The 25626-nt window shown below is 44.5% G+C and overlaps 1 protein-coding gene across 3 annotated transcripts in view; it reads left to right on the forward strand.

Annotated features, from left to right (window-relative positions):
• CARD10 (caspase recruitment domain family member 10) overlaps window positions 1–25626 on the forward strand; it is a 115694-nt gene that overhangs the window by 12655 nt on the left and 77413 nt on the right. For all 3 annotated transcript variants that reach the window (XM_029590054.1, XM_029590052.1, XM_029590053.1), the window contains exons 2-5: window positions 6595–6846; window positions 7385–7522; window positions 13852–14177; window positions 18353–18541. In XM_029590054.1, the coding sequence (XP_029445914.1) occupies window positions 6595–6846; window positions 7385–7522; window positions 13852–14177; window positions 18353–18541 (905 nt within the window). The remainder of the gene's footprint in view (window positions 1–6594; window positions 6847–7384; window positions 7523–13851; window positions 14178–18352; window positions 18542–25626) is intronic.

Genomic DNA, 25626 nt, shown 5'->3' on the forward strand with positions numbered 1-25626 from the left:
ATTTAGTCCAGGTATCCTTCAAATTACCCATAATGTTGAGAGCCTCAGACTTGGATAAGTTTAGTTTTAGGCCAGAAAAACTGCCAAAGAGGAAAGTACAATATAATACCCTGGGAAGAGAAACTCTAGCATTTGTCAAGTTCTTCAGCATGTCATCTGTGAAAAACATCATTTTCAATTCTTTCTGACCTAACTTTATGCCAACAATATTCCTTTGTTCCTTGATTTTACGAATTAGTGGTTTCAAGGACAAGATAAATAAAAGTGGGGACAAGGGACATACTTGCCTAGTCCCTCTATTTAAATTAAAAGTAGGAGATTGGAGTCATTAATGCAGATATATGCTTTTGGGTATTTGTACAGGCGACAAACTGCATTTAAAATGACTCCTTTAAATCTGAACTTCTCCATAACAAAAAACAAATATTCCCACTCCATCCTATCGAAAGGTTTTTCTGCGTCGAAACTGACCAATAGGGGGGTCTGCTAACTGAAATTTACTACATGATTCTAGTGCTAATATGAGACGCCTAATGTTGGTACTCGGTCTCCTCCCTATCACATAACTGATCTGCTCTGGATAAATCATAAGAGGTAGTATATCCTTGATGCAATTGGTGATAATCTTGGCGTATATTTTAATATCCTGATTTAGAAGCAATATCTGCCTAATATGTCCCAGGTTCAGTCAGATCCTTACCTGGTTTGGCTGTCTCGGACATTTGACTTAGAGATACTGTCCTCCTCTGCCATATGGTTGAATAGTTCCACGAGCAACACTGATACTGCAGGTGCTTATAAAATAAAGAGTTTAGGCAACTATATCTTTTTTAAGATACGGCGACCAGAATTGTACACAGTATTGAAGTTGCAGTCTTACCATGGAGCGATATAGAGGCATTATGATATTTTCTGTTTTATTCACCAGTCCCTTCCTAATAATTCCTAACATTATGTTTACTTTTTTGACTGATCAAAATTGAATTCATAACTGGAGGGGGACAGTTAGTAAATCCACGATTGTAGCACTAAATTTTCAAAAGGGAAACTGATAAAAAATGAGGAAAATAGAAAAAAAACTGAAAGGTGCACCTCCAAAGCTTAAAAGTGTACAACAGGCATTGTCCTTGTTTAAAAATACAATCTTAGAAGTGGAATCCAGATGTATTCCATACATTAAGAAAGATGGAAGGAAGGCAAAACGATTACTGGTATGGTTAAAAGGTGAGGTGAAAGAGGCTATTTTAGCCAAAAAAAAATCTTCAAAATTGGAAGAAGGATCCATCTAAAGAAAATATGAAAAGGCATAAGCATTGTCAATGTGTAACCTATCATTAAAACCATCCATTGCACCTGAAGGCTGGAGGGTGGCCAGCTTAACCTCAATATTTAAAAAGGGCTCCGGGGCAATCCAGGAAACTATAGACCAGTAAGCCTGACTTCAGTGCCGGGAAAATAGTGGAAACTATGCTAAAGATCAAAATTACAGAGCATATAGAAAGACACGGTTGAATGGAACACAGTCAGCATGGATTTATCCAAGGCAAGTCTTGCCTCACAAATCTGCTTCATTTTTTTGAAGGGGTTAATAAACATGTGGATAAAGGTGAGCTAGTAGATGTAGTGTATTTGGATTTTCAGAAGGTGTTTGACAAAGTCCTTCAAGAGAGGCTTCTAAGGAAACTAAAAAGTCATGGAATAGGAGGCGGTGTCCTTTTGTGGATTACAAACTGGTTAAAAGATAGGAAACAGTACGATTAAATGATTAATTTTCTCAGTGGAAAAGGGTAAACAGTGGAGGGCCTAGGGATCTGTACTTGGAACAGTGCTTTTCAATATATTTATAAATGATCTAGAAAAGAATATGATGAGTGAAGTAATCAAATTTGCAGATGATACAAAATTATTCAGAGCGGGATAAGCCGAACCTGAAGGTTGGAAATGGAGAGCTGGAGCATAGAGGTACTCACTGAGGAGTAGTGCAGGAATCCTCCTGGTAGTAGATGAAGGCGGGACCTGAGGTCCATGGTGCAGGTTACCCTGAGCTGGATAGGCCCTCGAGGAGCGAATACCCAGGAGCGCAGATGGATCCTGAAAAGAGAAGAGAGACCCCTGAGGAGCGGTTGTCTAAGTTAGGTAGTAGAAACCCCGAAGGGTAGGTGGAAGCGAGAGGCCCCCGAGGAGTGGGTGCCCAGAGCTTCTTCAGGAGCGAGATACCCCGAAGGGTAGCGAGGAATCCAAGCATGCAGCTTAGAAGCAGTCAGAGTAGCTAAACCGAAGTCCTTGCTAACTCGTTGGTTAGGAGTGGAGAGGAGGCTTAAATACCCAGAGGTATTGACATCATGCGGTGGGGACGCCCCCGAGGTTCCCGCCATGACGTGTTGATAAGCGTAGGCAGCGTGCGCGCGCACGCACCCTAGGAGGCCACGGGAAGGAGCATGACGGACGGGGACGCCCATGCTGAGTTGGAGACGCCGAGGGTTTCAGCACTCGGCACCAGAGGAAGCCATCTTACCCATGGAGGAGGAGAAAGGTAGAAAAGAGGAGAGGCAGAGCGGTCGCAGCCGTCTGTGACCGACGGATGCAACAGGGGCATTCCATGAAGTTAGCAAGTAGCACATTTAAGATTAATCGGAGAAAATTATTTTTCACTCAACACACAATTAAGCTCTGTGTGGTTAGTGGATGTGGTCAGTGTGTTAGTGTGGCTGGGTTCAAAAAAGGTTTGGATAAGTTCTTGGAGGAGTAGTCCATTAATGGCTATTAATCAAATTTACTTAGGGAACATTCACTGCTATTAATTGCATCAGTAGCATGGGATCTTCTTGGTGTTTAGGTAATTTCCAGGTACTTGTAGCCTGGATTGGCCTCTGTTGGAAACAGGATGCTGGGCTTGATGGACCCTTGGTCTGACCCAGCATGGCAATTTCTTATGTTCTTATGTATTAAGCATTTCTCCCATAAACTTAGAATGGGAAAAATGCCTTAGTAAATCAAGCACTTAGATTATACCTGAAGCAATGGAAGGTGAGCTGATTTGGCCAAGGGTCACAAGAAGCTTTAGTTGGAGAAGCAGGATTTGAACTTTGGTTTCAATGGTTCTCAGCCCTCTGCTCCAATCAGTAGGCTTCTATTGACCATCACCCTTCCTTGCCTCCTCATCCCCAGCACTTTCCTCCATGTTAATTAACTGGTTCTGGCCACACAAACACTTTTTTGCAGGGCTCTTTCCCATTCAGAAATATATACCGAACAATTTTCTCCTAAGAACAAACACACACACAAAAAATAAACCTGCCTATTCATCTCCGACTCACTATATATATATATATATATATATATACACACAAAAAGATCAGGTAATATGTCATAATACGAGGTACTCAACAAACAAACCCAAATACACTCTGCAGGAGTGGGAAAAATCACTAATATGAATGAATGTGATAACAATTAAAACAGTATGGGCCGGATTTTAAGAGGTACGTGCGGGTGTACATTTGTGCGCACAACCTGGTGCACACAAATCTACGCCCGATTTTATAACATGCACGTGCAGCCGCGCACATGTTATAAAATCCGGGGTCGGCGCACTCAAGGGGGTGCACACTTGTGCACCTTGCGTGCACCAAGCCCTAGGGGAGCCCCGATGGCTTTCCTTGTTCCCTCTGAGGCCGCTCTGAAAACGGAGTGGCTTCAGAGGGAACTTTCCTTCCGCCCCCCCCCCCCCCACCTTCCCCTCCCTTCCTGTATCTAACCCACCCCCCAGCCCTATCTACCCCCCTCCATACCTTTGTTATGCAAATTGCACTTGCCTCTGGGCAGGCATAGGTTGCGCGCGCCAGCCAAGTGCCGGCGCGCGATCCCCCAGCCTAGAGGCCCTACAGAGGCCTCTGGCCACGCCCCTGCCCCACCCCGGACTGCCCACATCCCGCCCCTTTTTTAAGCCCTGGGGCATATGCTCGTCCCGGGGCTTGCGCGCATCGCTGGGCCTATGCAAAATAGGCTTGGCGCGCGTAGGGCTTTTAAAATCTGCCCCTATATCTGTCAATTGTACAAAATAAATAAAATACTAGTACACCTTAACCTGCCTAAATATCTTACAACAAATAGCCACACACAACCTCTTATGTATGGCTGAGAAAATATATTGTTTCAAGAGGCACTTCCTTGCTTAAAGAAGATCAGTAATACTGAAAAATAAGTGCAGAATTTATATGTCAGGTTTAATATACACACAAAGAATATTATGAAGACGCTGTTGTCTCAGTTTATAGAGCATTTACATGTCGGGTTTCACAACTAAACAATGGACGCTGTTAAAATATTGAAGTCTCCGGTTAAAAATTTTAAGTAACTTGAGATTCAAAGTGTTTGAATCTCAAGTGGAATTGCCGCCAGACTAAGAGTTCAATGGGAAGAAATCATCTGTTTCAGTCGATATACATGGAGAGTGGCATTAGCAATTTGGCTGAGATTTGTAGAAAATGAATGCAAAAGTACAAGAATTTTTAAAGAAAAATTAGTAAAAAATGAAAGAGGATACAAAACTCGTGATTGCAACAACTGGTCATTGAGATTCTACAAAATCAGATTCTTCACCAGTACTGAGGTCTTTCTCTTTTTTAAAAAAATAATTTTTTATTTTTTGATGGTTAAAATAAAAATAAAGGATAACATTTTAATTGTGAAAACATAAAAGTTGGAGATTCGCATTGGCAATCAATTGTTTCAATATAAGTTAGGCAATACAGTAACATTTAAAGTGTGAGTCTCTTCCTGTTGCAATACTATGTAAACCAAGTAACCAGATGTATTACAAGTTTAAATGACATCGTAAGATCAATATAACATGGTCAGCTTGACATTGTATGAATATACATTGCTAGAATCCACCTATTAGCGAATAGATACAATATCATTTGAATGTCAAATCTAATCAAAAACATGGAACACAGTGCTGTTACAATATGAAAGTATTAACATGTTATTACAATGAAATACACATAAACGCTACAAACAGACCCTATAGGTGATAACTATGTATGAAAACAGTGATGTAATGCAAATACTAGCTGGGAAAACATTAATCCAAAGTCAAATTACAACAAAAACATTGCATATAGTCATAAATTAAACCATGATATGTTTATTCAATGATCAAGTCTACAAAATTGCATGAACCTGGTGTTCCACTTGGGTATGATGACAAATGCCCCGACAAGGCCCTTGTTTCACCACATATGGCTTCCTCAGGGGGAAACCCTGATGTGTCCGACAGCAAAAAATCTCATGCCTAAGCAGGGGGAGGGAGATGTATAATTGGATTTAAATTACAGATAGGCTAATTAAATCAGTTAGAGCTACTGCTTAGCTAAATGTCCTTTAAGACCGGCAAGAGCAGAGGCGTGCTTGGTCTATGTGCGTGATCCACGGAGCAGCGACTGCACTCAAATAGGAGTAACAGCAAAAAGCTCAAAACAGCATCTTAAACTTAAACGGCTCATACATGTGAGAAAGGTAGGGCCAAGGTGAGTAGGCACAAGATCGCCCCTCAATCCAATGGCTGCTGATTTCAAGGCCCGATTCACGAGTTTCTTAAAACGGTTGCACGGCATCTTCCTCCCATGCCTTCCACACTAATGGGGACGACGTGGGAGAAATGGCAAAGGAAAGAGGGTTGTGCCAAGCTTAATGCAGAAATCCCTGACTGACACCTTATGTGGCAACCTGAGCTGTCTTGACTAGCCTAAGAACAGACTCAGGCTGGACTCTGGCAAGTCTTTCATAAACTTCTTTATTATTGATCGGAAAACACAACAGACGCGGCTCTGCTTGCCTATGCATTTCACAAAATTAAACTAGTAACATAACTTACAGTTGAACTTACAGTTCAGCAGTCTTCCTTCTCTCCCCTGGGGCCTCTTTGTTCTCCCTAGGCCTAGCTTCTTATTCCCTTCTAAGGAGCCCGCCTTCAAGTGGAATTCCCTTCCTGTTTGTGGTTTAAGATGAACCAGGCTATATGCCTGGTCCTGGCTTTTAAGGAGGGTCTAATGTGCACTCCTTTACAGTAAGAAAATATGTTTTCATTGAGAAGACAGTAGATACCTGCAACAGACTTCCAGAGGAGTTTATAGGAGTCAAAATAGTGGCAGAATTCAAGCATGCATGGCATAGACACAGGGAGGGTAAAGTTCAAATGTTCTGTGGATAAAACAATGTTTTATATGTAGCAATGACCTTTTACAACATTACCTGACCAGCATGCGGCTAAACTTACATGTGTGTCATGCTCACATGTATATTTACCTGGACTGAGAGGAAGCACTCTTGGGAGCGGAGTTGGGGAGGGGTTTACACTTACATGCATGCTTTTACATTTTCAAAAGCATGCACATGTGTGGACTGGGAGGACCAAGCATTCCTTTTCTGTCAATGGTGTCTGCTTCTGCGTTTGTAATGTGCTCTTTGTGATGCAGTTTTTTATAAAATGTGTTATAGAAACTCAACCTTCTTTCCTTTGCCTAGAGCACCCATGAGCCTTTACTATTGCTTTTGCCACAGAATTCCGTATCTTATGACTCTGTGTTTCAGTTGCAGCGAACCTTTCTCTGCTGTCCCCAGCAGAGATTGCATGTGACCCTGGGCAGGTGGGGAGCAGTGCCTTGGAGAAGCAAGATGAGGAAACCTTGTGGGAGAAGATTGAGGGTGTGCGCCACATGCTGACTCGTTCATTGAACCCAGCCAAGCTGACCCCCTACCTGCGGCAGTGCCGAGTCATCGATGAGCAAGATGAGGAGGAGGTGCTCAATGCATGCAGGTTCCCTTCAAAGGCCCAGCAGACAGGTAAAGAGGGCAAGGGTGGAACAACCAGGCTCAGCCCTCTCCTTCCCCAGGCAGCGCTCCCACACCATCCTTTGCCCTCCCATTCTCACACAATCAGTGCTCCCTCGCGCTCCATTCCCCTCCCTCCCTCACACCATCCCTTCTTCCACAGCCATTGCTTGCCTCTCACACCCTACTGCCATTCGACAGTTAGAGCTCAAATACCTCATGCAGGTTCCTTTCAAAGGCCCAGCAGACAGGTAAAGAGGGCAAGGGTGGAACAACCAGGCTCAACCCTCTCCTTCCCCAGGCAGCGCTGGGGAAGGAGAGGGTTGTATATGCATTGGACACATCATGTCCAATGCATATCCACCCTTACCTTCAAGCCTACACTCTCACACCTTCACCTCCTACCCCCAAAGGATTTCCTGTTCTTTCTGGAGAGGCTGAGACTGACGTATCTCTGAGTTTTCAGACCTTGGTTTTGAGTGTAATTTGGTGTAATCTTTGTGTGCCTGTTCCTCTCTCTCTCTTTCTCGCTCTCTCTTTTTCTGTCTAGGTCGGTTGATGGATATCCTGCGAGGTCGTGGGAAGAGAGGTTATGAAGCTCTGCTGGAATCCCTGGAGTTTTACTATCCCCAACATTTCAGCCGACTGACGGGACTTAAACCGGTGCAGCGCTGTTCCATGATTCTGGGTACATATGAGGCTCTCTTCTTCTCAGGGAGGGAGGGGCTTCAGCCTTACTCTTCTATGTTAATCACTTGTGCTTCTACTTACACAGACTGCCTGATTCACTAAGGCTTTTCTCCCATTCTGTGTCTATGGGAAAAATACCTTGATGAATCAAGCCCAAAATGAGAAATATTTGAGTAAGGTAAAACAAAACAGTGGGAACAATATGATTTTTTGTTTATTTATATTTTATGAAAAATATTACAAGTAGCCATTTGTAACAGAACATAGGATATCATACACAGAACTATTACAAAGAACACAAAGAAAAACCCCAGGGGTGGCCAACTCCGGTCCTCGAAAGTCACAAATAGGTCTGATTTTTCAGGATATCCACAATGAATATGCACCAGAGAGATTTGCAATTTGCATGCACTATGCAAATCTCTCTGGTGCATATTCATTGTGGATATCCTCAAAACCATGCCTGTTTGTGGCTTTCAAGGACCAGAGTCGGCCGTCCCTGCCATAGATGATGTTGATATAAAAAACTACCATATACCTACATCACTGCATTACCCTCAATTAAGCCCCCAATATTAGAGATGATGGGAATCCAATAGAAAACAAGGAAAGATGTAACCATCATAAAAAGAAAAAAAAAGGATTAGCTCTTGTGTGGGGAACATATACTTTTAGCTTGCATAGCTTAATTACCAAGGCCATCTAATAGCAGTCCATTATTCAGCAGTCTTTTTATCAAGAAATTATCTCAGATGCTTAGGTTTCAACAATACATAGTGAACATTAGAGAATTTGATTAAATATTTAGAGGGATAGTGCAAAAAAAAAACCCCAAAACCTCCCCACCAATAGTGATCCCCTCTTGTCACATCTGCAGGGATTACTATCTGTTCTGTGTTTGCAACGAAAGAAAAGCCGCATCACAGAATCTGTGTCCGTTTCCAATACAAATGAGACCAAGAGAGTAACATAAAGCGAATCCTCTAGGAATGCAGTATGATCCAAACTGGGGTTGGATGTCCACTGCTGGCTGCTCCCCAACCCACTTCAAAAATGGGAGAGAAAAGACTATTCAAAGGAGAAACAGCTTCTCCAGGAATCTTCAAAATTTCTATCAATAATTTCTTAAACATCTCCCTTGGATTTATAGTGGGTACTTGGGGGAAAATTGAGAACTCTTACATTCAAGTGATACTGTCTGTTTCCCTTAACTTCGGTTTATGATTTAACAAGTTAGTCTCCTCTACCAACTTGGAATTCACCCTTTGCACCTGAAAAAACATGTCTCAAGAGACCCAGTCTTCCCATCCTGCCCAGTCCAATTTGCTAACTCACATACTGATAGTCTCAAGGGTATTCTCCATATGTGTAATATTTGTACTCACTGCCTTCTCCAGAAGCATGACGGCCTACCAGATAGTCTCAAGAGTGATATTGCAAGGTCTCTCCAAAGTTGACGTCCAAGGCACATCTGGATTTGCTGCTTTATCTGCTGCTTCTTCAGTCCCTGAAAATCCTCCTGTTCTAGCAACTCCTTCAGCAGCAACCTTCAGGTTGCATTTACTGGAATACACGCAGCCGCAGCTATGGCTTTATCTTCCATCAAGCTGCCTGGCTCCATCGCAGAATTTTGAGACAAAGTATCACTGCAATGCCTCAGTCGTGGCTCTACAAATACTGAGGTCACTGATCCTAGAACCCATGGAGGGACACAGTCTTCAGGGTCTAAGGACATATTGGGAAAGCCAGCATGCTTCTCTCTGGGAGTGAGATCAAGAAATAGGTCAGCTATTGGGGATCAACTAGATACTTGTGGTCCAGGCTGGCCACTGTTGGAGACAGGATGCTGGACTTGATGGACCTTGGTCTGATCGAGCATGGCATTTCTTATATTCTTATCTCAGGCCCAAGAGAGTTTCCCTCCTCCCCATGGGCAGCAAGAGACACTACCAAGTCTTTGGTCCTCTGTGTCTGCCCCACAAACTGAGATATGAGATTCTGTCAGGGAGGAACAACTTCAGGGGGGACTCCCTCAACCTTCCCTTTCCTTTTCCCTCCGCTCTCCCACCGGTAACAATAGAACATTTTCAGTTGTAGAACAGAGAGAAGATGCCTTCCTGCTCCAGCGTCATCCTAGATTCCTATCCTGTTGATGTCAACAGTGCAAATTGAAACTAGCCACATCCTGATCTAACACACTTCAGCATTCAGAGGGAGAATGGGGTCTCCGGTTTAAAACATTTGTCCCTTTCCCAAAAAAAAATTAATATCCCAGAGATCCACTACTAGTTTCCACACTTCAGTCCTCTCAGCCGTTGTTCTTCCAGTCTCTCCTGGGTTCCACAAACACCCGCTAAGTTTTAAAGCTGCCTTGTGCACATAAGTCCGCTTTGAAAGTTAGGGCTGAAGTCTGCATGTACTTTCTTGAGTCCTGTGTGGGCTGTTATAAAATTACCCTTTCTTTATTCTATGAGCTGAAAAAACCCATCACAAAATGATGGGCAGCCTTGGCCTCCACACATAGACACTATGGCCTGTACTGTTCCTACCTCAGGCTATGGTGGAGCAAGTCTCTCCCCAGTGCTTCTCCCTGCTTCGCTGTCCTGCCCCACCAGGACCTGGGCAGGCTGCTGTGCTACTGACTGCTGTAAAGCCAAGCCACCTGTGGAGTCAGGGTGGGGGGCATGCACGATGCATGGCTGATTCTAGACCGTGACTGTGCACATGCGGTCATTCCTATGCACACAATAGAGCATGTCCCGAGTCCTCATGGGACATGAATCGTCTCCATGCATGCTGATGTTTCTCTCCTGCAGGCGGCATGTGAGAATCAGGGTCAGTGCTTGCTCTCAGGCTAATTTTAAAATGAACGCACGTGTGCCCAGACACATGCGAATGGGCGCGCGAGCAGAGCTACGCTGGAATTTAAAAATCATGCGTGCAGTTATGCGCGTATAAGTCAAAATATGCCTACCATGTGGAAGTGTGCTCCTAGTTTTAAGAGGTTCCGCGAGCAAACCTACTTCATGTATCTTCCTTAGGACTTTGTCAGCTGTAACACATGTATGTAAACAGATTTTAAAACATGCTCGCATGAGGGGCATTCCCATTTTTTTTTTCAATTAGTCCACCAGTTTTCCCAGTCAATCTCGAGGTCATCCAGATCCCTGTGGTTCTTGATCATGCACTCCCCCTAGGTGTCCCGGACCCTCACCCTGGCGTGTTAGGCCTAAAACGCGATTTCTGCAGACTTATACCTCAGCAGCAGCAGCAGTAAATATACGCTGCTAATAAGCTGCTGCGGCCCCGGGTTTTAAAATACAGAGTTATGCGCGTAGCTGTTTGCCCCACCACCTTTTGTATTTAGGGAGGATTTATTCATTTAAATATGCTTAGCATCTTCTTCCCCAGCTGAAGACCAGCTGTCCAAAGAGCAGCTGCACATAGTCAACCAAATGGCATAATAAAGCACATGGAAACAGCTATGAACGAGCGCACCTTAAAAGAAGAGAACCAGCCCTTCCATAGCCAACTGGCATGTGAGTCCAATCTCTTTCTTAAAAAATGTTCTAACCAGCATATTGAAACATAGAAACAACGGCAGAAGAAGACCAAACGGCCCATCCAGTCTGCCCAGCAAGCTTTCACACGTGATTTTTTTCTCATATTTATCTGTTACTCTTGGCCCATAGTAACCTTTTGGTTATTTCCCTTCCATCCTCGCCATTAATGTAGAAATTATAAAGTTATAAATTTATAAATGTATAAATTATAAAGTCAAAAAGAGACTCCCCAAAAGCAACCCTCCCCCACACCCTGACTGCACCCCTACCTAAACTGCTTAGGGAATAACCCAAAATAGGAGCGATACAAGAAGACATATCTTTGGGAATAACCATGCTTCCATTTTCTTCTAGAAGGAAGAGATGCTAAAGCACGTTCATTCAATGATCAAAACTTTTACCATAGCATTTGCATGTGGGCCATGGTGACTATACAAGCAAAAAATAGCCCTCCCGACTGGGCCTCTTTCTTCCTCAGGCTATGTACTATTAAGTATTCCACAAAGCATGTATCTGTATCCCTGGAATCAGTTCAGCTACAAGAAGTTAATGTTATTCATCCATGTTTTCTTTTTTTTCCCCAAACTGAATCGCAGAGAAAATCTCTACTTATTTGTTTAGTAAAGACCTCGGGTTTCTAACTGATTCTGTTTACTGCTTGCCTCTCTCTCTGGTATTGCCATCAGTCTGTCTTCTTTTTCTGCACACTTAGGCCGATACAGTACAGTGCGCTCTGGTGGAGCGCACTGTTAACCCGCGATTGGACGCGCGTTTTCGACACACTAGCTTTACCCCTTATTCAGTAAGGGGTAATAGCGCATCAAAAATGCAGCCAAGCCGCACATTTTACTTTCAGAAATTAGCGCCTACCCTAAGGTAGGCATTAATTTCTCCGGGCACCGGGAAAGTGCACAGAAAAGCAGTAAAAACTGCTTTTCTGTGCACCCTCCGACTTAATATCATGGCGATATTAAGTCGGAGGTCCCGAAAGTTAAAAAAAGTTAAAAAAAAAAAATTTGAAAATGGCCAGCAGCTCGCGGGTTGAAAACCGGACGCTCAATTTTGCCGGCAAAATTGAGCGTCTGCTGTCAAACCTGCTGACAGCCGCCGCTCCTGTCCAAAAAGAGGCGCTAGGGACCTCATTTGAATACAGAATCGCGCACACAGGAGAGTGGCTTCCTGCGACTTTTACTGTATCGGCTCGACTGTCAGTACAAATGTGATCAGCGCTCCCAGGCCTGGCGTTTGGTGGAGTCTAAGGTTCCAAATCCCCCAAAAGTTCCTTCCCTCTTAGTATGCTTTTTTTTTGTCGCCTCCTCTGATTTTTTAATGTCTGTGCATATTTGACTAGGGAAATGGGGGGGGGGGGGGGGGGCGGGAGTGCTGTACAATTGTCTTAGTTTAAACAGTGGAAAAAAGGTCAGTGCTGTGTACCACCCTGATCCTGTAGCCCCCGGGAGATGGAAGTGGCGCAGCAGGAAGACTTTATTGGAACCTGCGAGGTCCTGGTGGGCCATGTGCTTTGGACCCGGTGCTGTGCAAGCAATGGCTACTTTTCAGCATCTGGTTGGGCGTGAGGCTTTGTTCGACTGAAGCTCTTACGTGATGCACACATCATCACATTTGCAGCATGAAGACTGTCAAATGCTGCATTTTGCTTTAAATGTGGATATCTTTTTACAGCTTTTCAGCTGGGGCTGAGGGTTATATAGCAGTCCTTTAATCTATTTGGGGGCATTAGAGCTTCCATGAAACAAAGTGTTAGGGGGAAAAGCAGAACATGGCCTTGGCAATATTAAAAAAAATAATAATAATAACCTTGATCTGGTAAGGATGGGGTCATTATCAATAGGGTCAAAGTTCAGAAGTGCTAGCAAATATATCTACAAGCATGATTTATACTTCTGGCCTTGGTATGTGCTGTGACGATTTTTTTTCTTTTTTTTTTTTGAGCTTCTGAGCAGATCGTTCTTGGAGCTGCTAATGCTTATGGGCCGATACAGTACAGTGCACTATTACCCCTTACTCAGTAAGGGGTAATAGCGCGTCCAAAACACGCGTCCAAAACATGCGTCCAACCCCCCCAAACCTAATAGCGCCCGCAACATGCAAATAAACTGCTTTTCTGTGCACCCTCCGACTTAATATCATGGCGATATTAAATCGGAGGTCCCGAAAATTTAAAAAAGTAAAAAATAAAAAAAAATAAAAAATTTAAATGGACCCACGGCTGTCGGGTCGAAAACCGGTCACTCAATTTTGCCGGCGTCCGGTTTCCGAGCCCATGGCTGTCAGCGGGCTTGAGAACCAACGCCGGCAAAATTGAGTGTCGGCTGTCAAACCTGCTGACAGCCGCCGCGCCTGTCAAAAAAGAGGCGCTAGGGACGCCGGCTAAAAGTGCGCTCCATCGGAGCCGGCTCCATCGGAGCGCACTGTACTGTATCGGAAAGCCTGGGTGATTATCGGATAGGCCTCATGTTATCAAACTGAGCAGGTTCTGTTTTACCCCATTGCGTGGTGCGGAGTTGCAGTATCAATATCTTTAAAAACGAAAGTAGAACTATATAAGCCCACAGATGCAGTGGGTCAAAACCCGGATTGAGTAGTCTGTTCAAACAATGTGAAGCTCTTTAGTATCCCTAGCAGCAAATAACTGGGAATAAGCCTCCTACAAAAGGCCCTTGGAAAGAGGGCCAATAATTCTGGGCGGGACTGCATCTGCCTCCTCTCTGCTTTTGCTCATCTCTTCCTCCTTGCCCCACAGATGAGGAGGGACCAGAGGGGCTGACCCAGTTCCTGATGGCAGAGGTGCGGAAGCAGAGGCTGCAGATGAAGGAGCGTCTGGCCTGGGGGCAGCAGCTTCTGGTGCAGAACCAGGGCTTGGCGGCTGAAAAGGCGGGCCTGGAGCAGCGCGTGCAGGATCTGCTCCACGTCCAGGAGCGCTATCGGACCCTGCGGGATGAGCGGGACCAGAGCAGCCTGGAGCTGCAGCGACTGAAGGACGAGAACTACACCCTGGCTCTGCGCTACGCCCAGCTCTCCGAGGAGAAGAGCACGGCGATGCTGCGCAGCCGAGATCTGCAGCTCCAGGTACCCACCGAGACTGCGCTGCTGGCCTGCGCGTGCCCGAGCTTACATGTGTGGCTAGCGTCTGTGCATGCTGGTCACTGCAAGGGGTGTGTGGGCACATGCTGAGCAAGAGTATGCACAGACACGTGTGGATACGTGGCTGCACCTGTTTGCAGGTGTCATGGGCGTGCATATGTGCGTGTGACTACTTGGAGTTTTTTGTTTTTATCTAATTTTTTAATGGATGCTATTCTGTGCATTCCCAAAAGAGAAGAACCTGCTTGTTCTTTGAAGACAGGGTCTCCAGATGCATTTGTGTAGCCACGTACATTGAGATGTGTCTTTTCCTAAGTCTTTTTTTTTTTTTATGTGGAACTCTGAAGCACCTACAGTTTAGAATGCTGCACATGCTAGACTGTGAAGACTATTGCCCATACCTGCAGACTTAATTTAGGGCAGTATACAGAAATCCATCAGTGTAAACCTCTTTAGATTGCGCAGTAGGGAAGAGAGAAGAAAAGCAAGCAGCATAAGCAACGGGAACCATATATGCCCATAGGTCTCTCTGGAAAAAAAGGCATCATACCAATGTTTCATTCTGCAGAAAATAAAGATAGGATTGTACAAATCACCAAACCCAGAGATACAATCACATGATAGTGATCTATGAGGGATCTGTCTGTACCACTCTTCTTACATAATCTGTGATTTTAGGATTATCTCCTTTTGTTTGACTAAAGATGATTATTAAATTTGCCTTCATCTCTCCAAAATGGATTTATAATTCTGGCTCATGCCAGAAATTTCTGTGACGCTCTGTCCATTCTGAACATTCCAACCATCCTATTTTCCCCACATGGTTTTTGTCTGGTAGGACGCCCTCAATTCATTTCACCAGCATGCATGGATTAGCTTTTTTCTTACTTTGTGCATTGATTCACCAAAGAACATCCAAAGAGGTAGGTTTTAAAAGCATCGTATGTGAAAAATGGCCACATGTGTGTGTATTTGGGCCATGCGCAAGCAACACGGATTTTAAAAAGCTGCAAAGTACACACATATTTACTGGTGCACGCGTCAAAAATAAGAAGACGGAAAAGGGGAGGGGCCTGGACGTTCCAGGGCGGGGCCAACAGTTATACGTGCAACTCCGTATTTTAAAACCGGAGACCGCAGCGCACATTGGCTTGTTATACGTGTAACTTTACTGCTGCTCCAGTTGAGGATCAAGTCTATAGATTTTGAGTTTTAGGATTTACAGGACAGGGTGAGGGGTTTAGGTCAGCTGGGTGGCATGCAAGATGAAGAATCAGAGGGGTCTGGAAGACCTTGATATTAACTGGGCAAACTGGTGGATTAATTGGAAAAACTGGGTTGTCCCTCATGTGAGCATGTTTTAAAATCCACCTACATATGTGCGTAAAAGCCGACAAAGTCCTATGGAAGACACATGCACTAGCTTTGCTCGAGTAATCTCTTAAAAGTAGGAGCACAAGTTGGTGTATTTTAAAACATTTGTACGCAAGTGCATGCACAATTTAAAATTCCAGCGTATCTTTGCTCGCGCACCGATACACACATGTATGGGTGCACACAGGTTCATTTTAAAATTAGCCTGAAAGTGGGCCAGGCCAGGCTGCAAAGCAACACCTTAATCTTAGTAGGGCATCCTTGGATTTTTTGTGTCAGAATTTCTGACTTTTCTTGCAGGTCCAAAAGCAGTGAGGTAATGAGCCTGTCTGAGATTGACATTTGAGGCATTTATCAGCTCCTAAAAAGCCAAATCTTTGTCCCTGAAAGGGAAAAGTTAAGGAGCCTTCTTAAGGAAGGGATCCATTTGGATGAGATCTTACTCATGTCCTTACTGTGTCCTTGTTAGACACTGGTGCCTAAGGTGGGCAGTAGAGTTCATGAATTTACGGTATATGAATCTCATAGGAGCTGCCTGTAGACACTTCTGCTATAGCCCTTGGAACTGGACTGAGGCCACCAACTCATTTGAACCAGTGGCCTAGTGGTGAAAGGCTCTTCAAGGCTGCTATCATTCCCCTGAGCTGTCCAGTCCACTTTGATAAACTGAATGCTGGGTAACAAAAGCTCTTGACAGCCAGTGGTTTCAGGCTCATCAGATTACTATTTCCTTCCCAGCTCCCACAGCCACCCTCCTTAAGTTGAAATTTGTGACCAAGTTTAATTATATTTTCCAGCTTTTGTGAACTCTGGCTTACAACATCCACACCTGCATATTCCAGTCTACCGCCATACCCTTCCCTGAGCTTAGAGAAGCAATGCCTCCTTTGAAGATAGGCATAGAAGTCATGCTTACTAAGGTCAAATTTGTTTTACAGCCATTCAAATGAGCCAGTTTTGTTACCTGTGAAGGGAACCACTAAATCTGAAATTGTATGCATGCCCTTATTAGTCCAATTTTTGAATGCCTTGTTTTGAAGATCTGACCCAAAATCTAAGTTGCCCCAAAGGATCACAAATGTATTAGATGTTTTGTCAAAACTGATTACATTCTCTCCGTGCTTTGACCATTGAAAATTAAAGTGGGTTGTCCTCAGGGCTGGAGTTGTTGCACTCGGGGATGGACCCTTGGTCCTGGAACAGTGCGGGGACTGCCCCAGGGGGTGGAGCACGGAAGGAGACAGAGGCAGTGTAGAGCTTCACCAGTGGAAGCCCAAGGTCCCCCCAGGAGGAGCCCGTAGGGACCCGGGCCGCTTGGACTTAGATGGGCCTCGCAGGGTCTCCTGGGAAAATGGAAGTCCGGTGTGCCCACTGAGACTAGGGGAGCGCTATTGGGTTCAAGGCTGGAGACAGGTTGAAGCAGAGAGAACCAGTATAGTGATGGTGATGACAAGGCTAGGGACAGAGCCAGAATCAATGGACAAGGTCAGACAGGCAAAGGTCAGAATCCAGAGGTCAGTTCGAGGAGTGGTCAACGAAGCAAGGGTCAGGAGCTGGAGGTCAGAAGAGGTCAAGGAACAGGCTGAGGTCTTAGGCAGGCGGCAGGCAGGCAGGCAGGTCAGGAACAAGCTGAGGTCTTTACCAGTAAGTCAGTCCGGGGTAAGACCAGGGAGACGAATAAATGGACGTAGGCAGAAGCAGGATAGGAAGCAGGAACAAGTAGGAACAGAACTGGAACAGAAAATTCCTGGAACGAGACTAGGGACAAGCAAGCAAGATACACGAACAAGGACAATTTCAGGAACAAGCCAACCCGATTGCCAAGGCAAGGAAGTGAGGACAGGAACTTCCTTTTAACAGGAACTCAATCAGGGTGCCCGCGGAACTAGGCCCCACCCTGGAGCCTACATCAGAGCGGCTAGTCCGCGCGCGTGCGCCTAGGGGCATGGCCCGGGATGCTGAGGACGCCGAGGCTCGGCGTGATGCCTGGTGCACAGCCGCAGGCCCGGCGACCGCCGCCGCGGGACGCCGGGGCCTAGGTGGACTAGCAAGAGCCACGAGGGAGACTGAACTGGGACCCGCTATGGAACCCCAAAGGTGAGCGGTCCCGTGTGTGGGACGGCTGCGGGTGGGCCGCGTAACAGGAATAAGACAAACCTGATGTAGCTTAAGGATTCAGCATAAGAGACCCCCTGGCATCTTTAAAAAAAAATGTAAAACTTGAAATGTAATAATATTTTGTTTTGTATTTAGAGGCCTCTCAGTAATTTGAGGCCCTTGTTTAGGCTTGTGCCTAAATCAGACACTGATTATCTTATATATTTGAGATATCTTTTTTTTCCTATGTCCACCACATGATTTTGGCATATCTTTTCATATAAACACACTTACCTGTACTTTTTTCTATGTTGGCATGTTGCATGTGCATCTGGGATAGAAGCCGTACCTGATCATGCATGTGTGTGTTAAGATAGCTTTGCTGTTCTGTGTGCAGCATGCATTGCTATGCATGCATTTTTTGCATGCGGGTCTCTGCATACACTGTGGCCGTGTTACTATTTGTAGATGTCTGTGTGAATCCTCTCCTGTATGCAGACCTTCAGAGGTCACCCTCATTCTCATGTTGCCCAAAGCAGGAGGGGAAAAGTCCCCTTCCCCAACCTCTATTTCTCTACCATTGCAAAGGTTCTTTGAGTACTTTCCAACTCATTAGAAGCCCCGGCCACCCAGTATTGTATGAATGCCCGTGCACAGCGTAACCCTGCTGTGCTCCTTTCCACACCCAGCTTGACCAACTGAAGTGCCAAGTCAGCAGCCTGCATGAAGAGTGCTCGCTCATCAAGAAACGCTCCACCAAGCTGCGCCGGGACCTGGAGGAGAAGAGCCGCGATTCACAGCGGGACAAGATCTCCAGCCTGCAGGCTGAGAACCAGAGGCTGAAGGCATCCCTGCAGGAGCTTCAAAGCACCGTTCAGGTACAGTGGTTGGGAGTAGGGGTGTGCATTCGTTTTGAACGCATATGTAAAACGCAACTTATATTTTTAAAAGAGAAAAAAAAAGGTTTGATGCACAACGCATCGCGACTTCCAACTTATTCAACATAGCTATGTTGAATACGTTGAACCTAAATAAACACTTAAACCCCCCACCCTCCTGACCCCCCCAAGACTTACCAAAACTCCCTGATGGTCCAGCGGGGAGTCAGGAAGCCATCCCTGCATTCCTTTGCGATTTCCTCACGGCGCCGATAGCCTATGTCACAGGGGCTGCCCATGCCATTGGTCAGCCCCTGTCACATGGTCACGGCGCCATCTTGTGCTTCTACCACGTGACAGGTAGGTCATTGTAGAGTATGGAGGCAAAGAAGACACTTGAGACAGCTTTCATCGCAGGCAGGAAGAGAAGGGCTGAGCCCTCACGAGGCTCTTCCTTTTATTGTACATTCATACAAAGGCAGATGATGTGTCATTACATGATTGGCTACATTCCCCATAGCAACAGGCGAGTCCCTACACTATTGGCTTTGGCTCAGGAGGTGTGCACGGATCATCTCATTGGCTGCTGAAATCTATACCTCCTGGCTTTGTCCTGCCTCTGGCTAGGGAACACCCAGCCCCTCCCCCAGGAATTCAAGGCTAAGCACAAGCCAGAGAAATACATGATAGTCAGGTATCCTTTCCCAGGCAGAGACTTAAGCACAAGTGATGCTTTTATTCAGGCAAAGGTCAGGGAGAAGGGAAGTTAATGTTTAAACCCTGATGAAATGGCTTGCTGGCAAGCGCATATTTCCCACATCTCACCCTTTCTGTTTTTGTTTAGGCAGCTCAATGAAGCTTTAGACCCTTACTGAAATCTGTTATGTCTTGGTATGGGCTGGAAATAGGGGAAGGGGGATTATGGAGAGAAGAAAGCTGATTCGACGTGGTGTGCCAGCTGCCGATGAGCTCCTGAATCTCCATATCACCCAGAGCTGGTGCAGGTGGTGTGCCAACGCTGCAGGGCTCAAGATTCCCTATTAAGCATCTTACAAGACATCTTTGTATCCGGGCTGAGAGCAAGGTTTCAATATGGATATGAGGGTTGGATATGCACTGAATACAGCATCACAGGCAAATAATTAAGACAATTATGGTTATTATAATAGAAATCGCCCTTTTGAGACCAGAAATATCAGGGAGTCAGGACCATAGCCAGTCCCATGGAGAAGTAGGTATTCTGTCTGAAAGTGGTGCATCAGCAACCATGGTTTCTATCTGCTCTATGGTATGTGTGAGGTTTGCTTTATAGTCTGATATGTACACACAGCAATGAGATCCAATTAATGCACAAACACCACCCTTTAAGGCTAAAATGGTTTCTAAGGTATAGCTGTTCTGTAATGCTACTTCTCTAATCTGAGAAACTTCTGTTGTGAGTAGTTTTAATGCATGGACTGTCTGATTAAATATGGCAGTCGTCCAGTTAGCTAGGATGTGTAAGTCTCTGTAATTCATAGCTGTCCCCATTGGGGGAAACAGGCTTCTAGCTATCCGAGTTTCTGTATACTTTTCTATGGGATTATTTATCGCCTCCCTTTTGTTACAGAGCCTTGCTTTGGGTAAATTTTTGACTGCATAGTATGAGGGGAGGATGTAGCCTAAAGTGCATCTGTCTCTCCATCTTGGGGAAATGTACATATATGCTCTACGCCTACATAACATCCATATGTTTCCTAACAGATTAGTGGACATGTCATTGGTTATCATTTGGGCTATATAACTACAAAGGGTAAATCCTTCATCCCCTCTATACTTTCTGTACCTGCTTGGGTCTCCCACTGCACATCCTGAAATCTGCCAATTGCATACATATGTGGTATAATTATGTAAGTGTTCAGTGATTAATACAAAAGTTCAGTTACAATATGGATATTTCCCACCTGAATTCCCTTTCCCATCCCCTGTATCATAGTCCCAACAAAGAGCGGCAGTCTCTTGAATACAGTTACCAATGTGCAGTATGGTATTATTAACTGGAGAGTTAATGAAAACACCTCTCTGTAAAGGATAATTAGTCCATACTGTAAGGTTAAAGGGTACAGCATGCATCAGTAGTTCTCCGCAGGCTTGGGTTGGCATGTGTGTGCAGATCCAACAGTCTGTTCGATTCAACAGGTGTGAAAAGTTCTGTGCAGAGGATGTACATGTTGTTCTGTCAGAGTCCTTGTTCTGAAATCGCCATAGCTGGAGAAATAAGGCAAAGGAGGAGGATGCAGAACACAATTGTTAATGAGTTGGCATTCAGGCAAGAAAAGGCGGCTAATAAGTTCTCTGGAGTTTTCTCAAGGCCTTGCTGTTCTAAGAGTTGTGCAGATTGGTTGGATAGGGCCTTGATCTGTCCCCAGGTCATGTGGTGCTGCTTTTTGCAAGGAGTCCGGTCTCTGTCCTTCTGAGGGCTGTGGAGGCTCATGGAGAAGTTGGGGATCGGGTCCTGTAGACCTGGACACCTTTCCATCTTTCCCCGGCTTGATTGGACCTGTGGAAGCAAGCAGAGAAACATATCCTCGTTCCCCATTTTAAGGGAACGGGACCGTACCAGACATTAAATATTCTATACAAAACTGATGGCTGTGGGTGACTAACCCTAGTCCCATAATGATTACTCATGGCTGTGGTCTTAAATTTGATATGTTTAGATGATTTAAACAATACTTTGTTCAGGGGGAAAATCCAGGGGCAATCCCTCTTTTTTCTTTTTGTTTGGTCCAGAGCTCTTAAGGGTATGATTTGCTCTCTCCACAAGGGCTTGCCCTGTGGTGTTGTAGGGGATGCCAAATAAGTATTTAATGTTCAATTATTGACAAAATTCATGCAAAGGAATGGCTGCAGTAAATAGAGCCATTATCAGTTTTCCGAACAGAGGGTAACCCCATTATCAAGAAAGTTTTTATGCAGTGATCAATTTTCATTCAGTAAAATAGCAATAAATGTAAATTAATCGTTTAAAGGAACAATCATTTGCAGTAAGCTGGATCACAAATGACAAGTATGCCATACATTATATTAAACATATGTTACACAAAACTGACATATATTCATATTCATTCTGCAAATATTCATTCATAGTCTTCTTGGCATCAAGACAGACAAAAGATAACACATAATTTGAGCTAAAAATCTTATCAAAAAGTTATCAAAAACAAAATTAGATCAAGGATCAAAAGTCAAAAGGTGTTAGAAAAATGTTAAAATAAACTGCAAAGTGTTCACCTTCACATCTCCTCATGGCAGGAAGGCTGTAAATCTGGAAAATATTAAAAACTGGCATACAGCAAAAAATTTACTAAGGTAAGGATTAAAGTGAAATTCTTACTTTTTTTTAACCTTGGAGAATCAATTCTATCATTCAATTTAATAAAATCAATTTGGATTTGCAAGAAAAGGCTTGGGAGGGATTGCTTTAGAATGATGTAGCAACCTCTATCAGTAAAAATTTTAAGGTTCAGAATTCTGTAAAAATTTGTGAAAAAGAAAATAAAACTGAAGTTTCTGTAAGACATGAGGACCGCAGATCTGAAAAATAAAAACTAGTATACAACAGAATTATTAAAACAATAATAACTTGTAGAATAGCATAGCGCCTCCTAGTGGAGACCCCATCATTACTTTATAGATTGCAACTATTGTTCCAGGTTGCAGTCAGTAATACTCTGAGCTTACTTTCAATGTGGAATATCAGAATAGAATTTCTTCTTATAATTATTAGAATAGGAAATTAAACACGCTGTTCAGTAATCTCAGTTCAGTATTAAGGAAGTTTGAAAGTATGTTTGAAAGTATTAAAAGATTAAAGACAGATTGAGAGGAAGGGCTAGTACAGGAATGCTGAGTTATAACATATAGAATCTAGAGAGAGAAACTGCAGTACTAAGTCCAGTTTTTTTTCTTTTCAAAAGTTCTCCCTCCCTCCCCCATGAGTGGCAAGCACGAGTTAACAGAAAGACAGTAAAGGGGGGGAGGAGCAGTGTTTCTCAAAAGAAAAGAACTGCACCCAAGGAATTAATCCTTCAGTCAATAGGAACTTAAAGATAGCATTGTTTAACAATTTAGATATCAACCATAGACAATGGCTTGGCAAGGACTTGCTGATTCCTTGCAGACAGATACTATTTTTCTCCTGTAGAGAAAATTACAATAAAAATCTGTGTGCTGGCAATTCAAGCTATAAACTTAAATCTCAGAGAAATGGAGTCATTTTAAATGTGAGCCAAATTAATTTTGCAAGAAGTGAACATCTCACATGAAATCCACACAGCAATTGTTCAAATTTCAGTACAGTTTTAACATAAGGCTGTGCATACACTTTGTGGGGGGAAATACTCTCAAAGTATGCAGACTTTCTGTAACTGAATTCAAAGACTAATAGAAACCATTTTTTCCAAATCTGTACTGTTTGTTAAGAGAAACCATTTTTTTTTTCATAGTGATATTTTCTTTGCTTGTAACGCAGGAGTCTAATTAAATCCTTTTTTTCATATTGATATTTTCTTTGCTTGTAACGCAGGAGTGCAGCTGCTTGGCCCAAGGTCTTACACGCTGATTTCTTTGAAGACCTGTGGGCATAGCCACTGCTCATGGCACTCCGGGCACTCAACTCTATTGCTGCCACACCCAGCTCTTTAATCCCTTTTGTAATAGGAGAGGCTTGAATCCCTTTCAATAATTCCTCTCTTGTGAGATTTCCATGTTCTAGGTGAAATCCCATGCTGACCGCGGCACATAAATTGTTACCGGGAGCAGTGGTTTGAGATGGTAATTTACCTGGACAAATTGATGATGCAGAATTAATGACTGTCTCAGGCAATGGCAAATGAGGGTACAGGGAGTGGTTGGTGGGGGAAGGGGGTTGCAGGCAAGATGGAGGAAGGCTAGTTTTTCTGACCTCAGTGTTTTCAGTTTCCTGGGGCCTTTTCTCTGAGGTGGATGCAGAGGAAGCCACAGGAGCCATGTGAGTGTGTGTCCCCAGATGTTCTATTTCATTTTCTGTCCCCCTTTGTTCATGGTTCTTTTCTGTGATGGGGAAGGCTTGAAGTCCTTCCAACAATTCTTTTTCTGTAAGGCTTTCTTTCTGCTGAAATTCAATGCTAATCGCCCCACCCAGGCCAGGTTGTGGCTCAATTGTTCTCAAGGACTGCTTTTCTAAAGAAGTGGGGAAGGTGTGAATGGGCTTGGGTGTGGGTATGGAGAGCTGATACAAAGAATTTGCTGTCTCTGAGGGAGACTGAGCATAAGATGGGGGAAGGGTATTCTGATTGAGTCTGCCTGCTTCTAAAAGCACATGGTTTGAAACTGCTGTCTTTAAACTTTTTTTTTCTATGTGTTTGATGGCCTCTGTACATTTTTGCCAGATTAATCTTTGCTTTATGGGAGCTCTGGGAGCCATATGAAGACAATTGCCGATTAAAATCCATTCCTGGGTATTTAGAGTTCCAGCCTGTGAATACCAAGGGCAACGGCAAGCTATTTCACTTATTAATTTTTCTAAGTCCCCCAGGCTGACTTGCGCTATTTTTCTTCTGGTGATGAAATAATGATTATTGATTATTTTCTGCAGCTCCCTGGCATGTAGCCTCTGCTGTACAGTCAAATCATTGCCCATGCTCACGAGTGTGGGGAACAAACTTGCTGAGAAATACTTTAAAAATTACTAAGAAGTACTTTTTTAAAAAATATTACGATTGCAAATCTGTTGAATGGTACGTACCTAGGCTATGACCAGCCGAAATGAGCATGGAGTTTATCATCACGTCGCGGGGATCACCAGATGTAGAGTATGGAGGCAAAGAAGACACTTGAGACAGCTTTCATCGCAGGCAGGAAGAGAAGGGCTGAGCCCTCATGAGGCTCTTCCTTTTATTGTACATTCATACAAAGGCAGATGATGTGTCATTACATGATTGGCTACATTCCCCATAGCAACAGACGAGTCCCTACACTATTGGCTTTGGCTCAGGGGGTGTGCACGGATCATCTCATTGGCTGCTGAAATCTATACCTCCTGACTTTGTCCTGCCTCTGACTAGGGAACACCCAGCCCCTCCCCCAGGAATTCAGGGCTAAGCACAAGCCAGAGAAATACATGATAGTCAGGTATCCTTTCCCAGGCAGAGACTTAAGCACAAGTGATGCTTTTATTCAGGCAAAGGTCAGGGAGAAGGGAAGTTAATGTTTAAACCCTGATGAAATGGCTTGCTGGCAAGCGCATATTTCCCACAGGTCATGTGGCAGGAGGTCGCTCCGGGACCCCCACTGGACCCAACCGGGGTCCGGGAGCGGAGGCGCGGAGGAGCACGTGACGCCGGCGTCACGCCGACGTCACGTGCTCCTCCGCGCCTCCGCTCCCGGACCCCCGCTGGACCCAACCGGAACTTTTGGCCAGCTTGGGGGGGCCTCCTGACCCCCCCCAATCTGGCCAAAAGTTCCGGTTGGGTCCAGCGGGGGTCCCGGAGCGACCTCCTGCCACATGACCTACCTGTCACGTGGTAGGAGCACAAGATGGCGCCGGTGACCATGTGACAGGGGCTGACCAATAGCACAGGCAGCCCCTGTGACACAGGCTATTGGCGCCGTGAGGAAATTGCAAAGGAGTGCAGGGATGGCTTCCTGACTCCCCGCTGGACCACCAGGGAGTTTTGGTAAGTCTTGGGGGGGGATTAAGGAGGGTGGGGGGGTTTAAATTTGTATTTAGGGAACCGGGAAAAGTATGGACAGATCCTCAACTTATGGAATTCTCCATAAGTCCATATTGAACGAAATCGACACCCCACGAAAACTTATCAATGATTCAACGACAACTTTTTGTCTGCACATCCCTAGTTGGGAGCAGGAAATATCTGTTTCCCTCTCTCTCTCTCTCTCTCTCTCTGGGTCTGTATAGAAACAGAGAACATGATGACAGGTAATAACTGTAAGGCCTCCAGTCTGCTCATTCTCCCTTCCTATGACAGCACCGTAGACCTCACTTGATCTCTGATTTGTACCCTTAACTTCTCTTCTCTAGAGATCATCGGTGCTTATCCCAG

This window comes from Rhinatrema bivittatum, chromosome 2 (assembly GCF_901001135.1).
Source record: "Rhinatrema bivittatum chromosome 2, aRhiBiv1.1, whole genome shotgun sequence".
In the NCBI taxonomy this organism is placed as follows: domain Eukaryota; kingdom Metazoa; phylum Chordata; class Amphibia; order Gymnophiona; family Rhinatrematidae; genus Rhinatrema; species Rhinatrema bivittatum.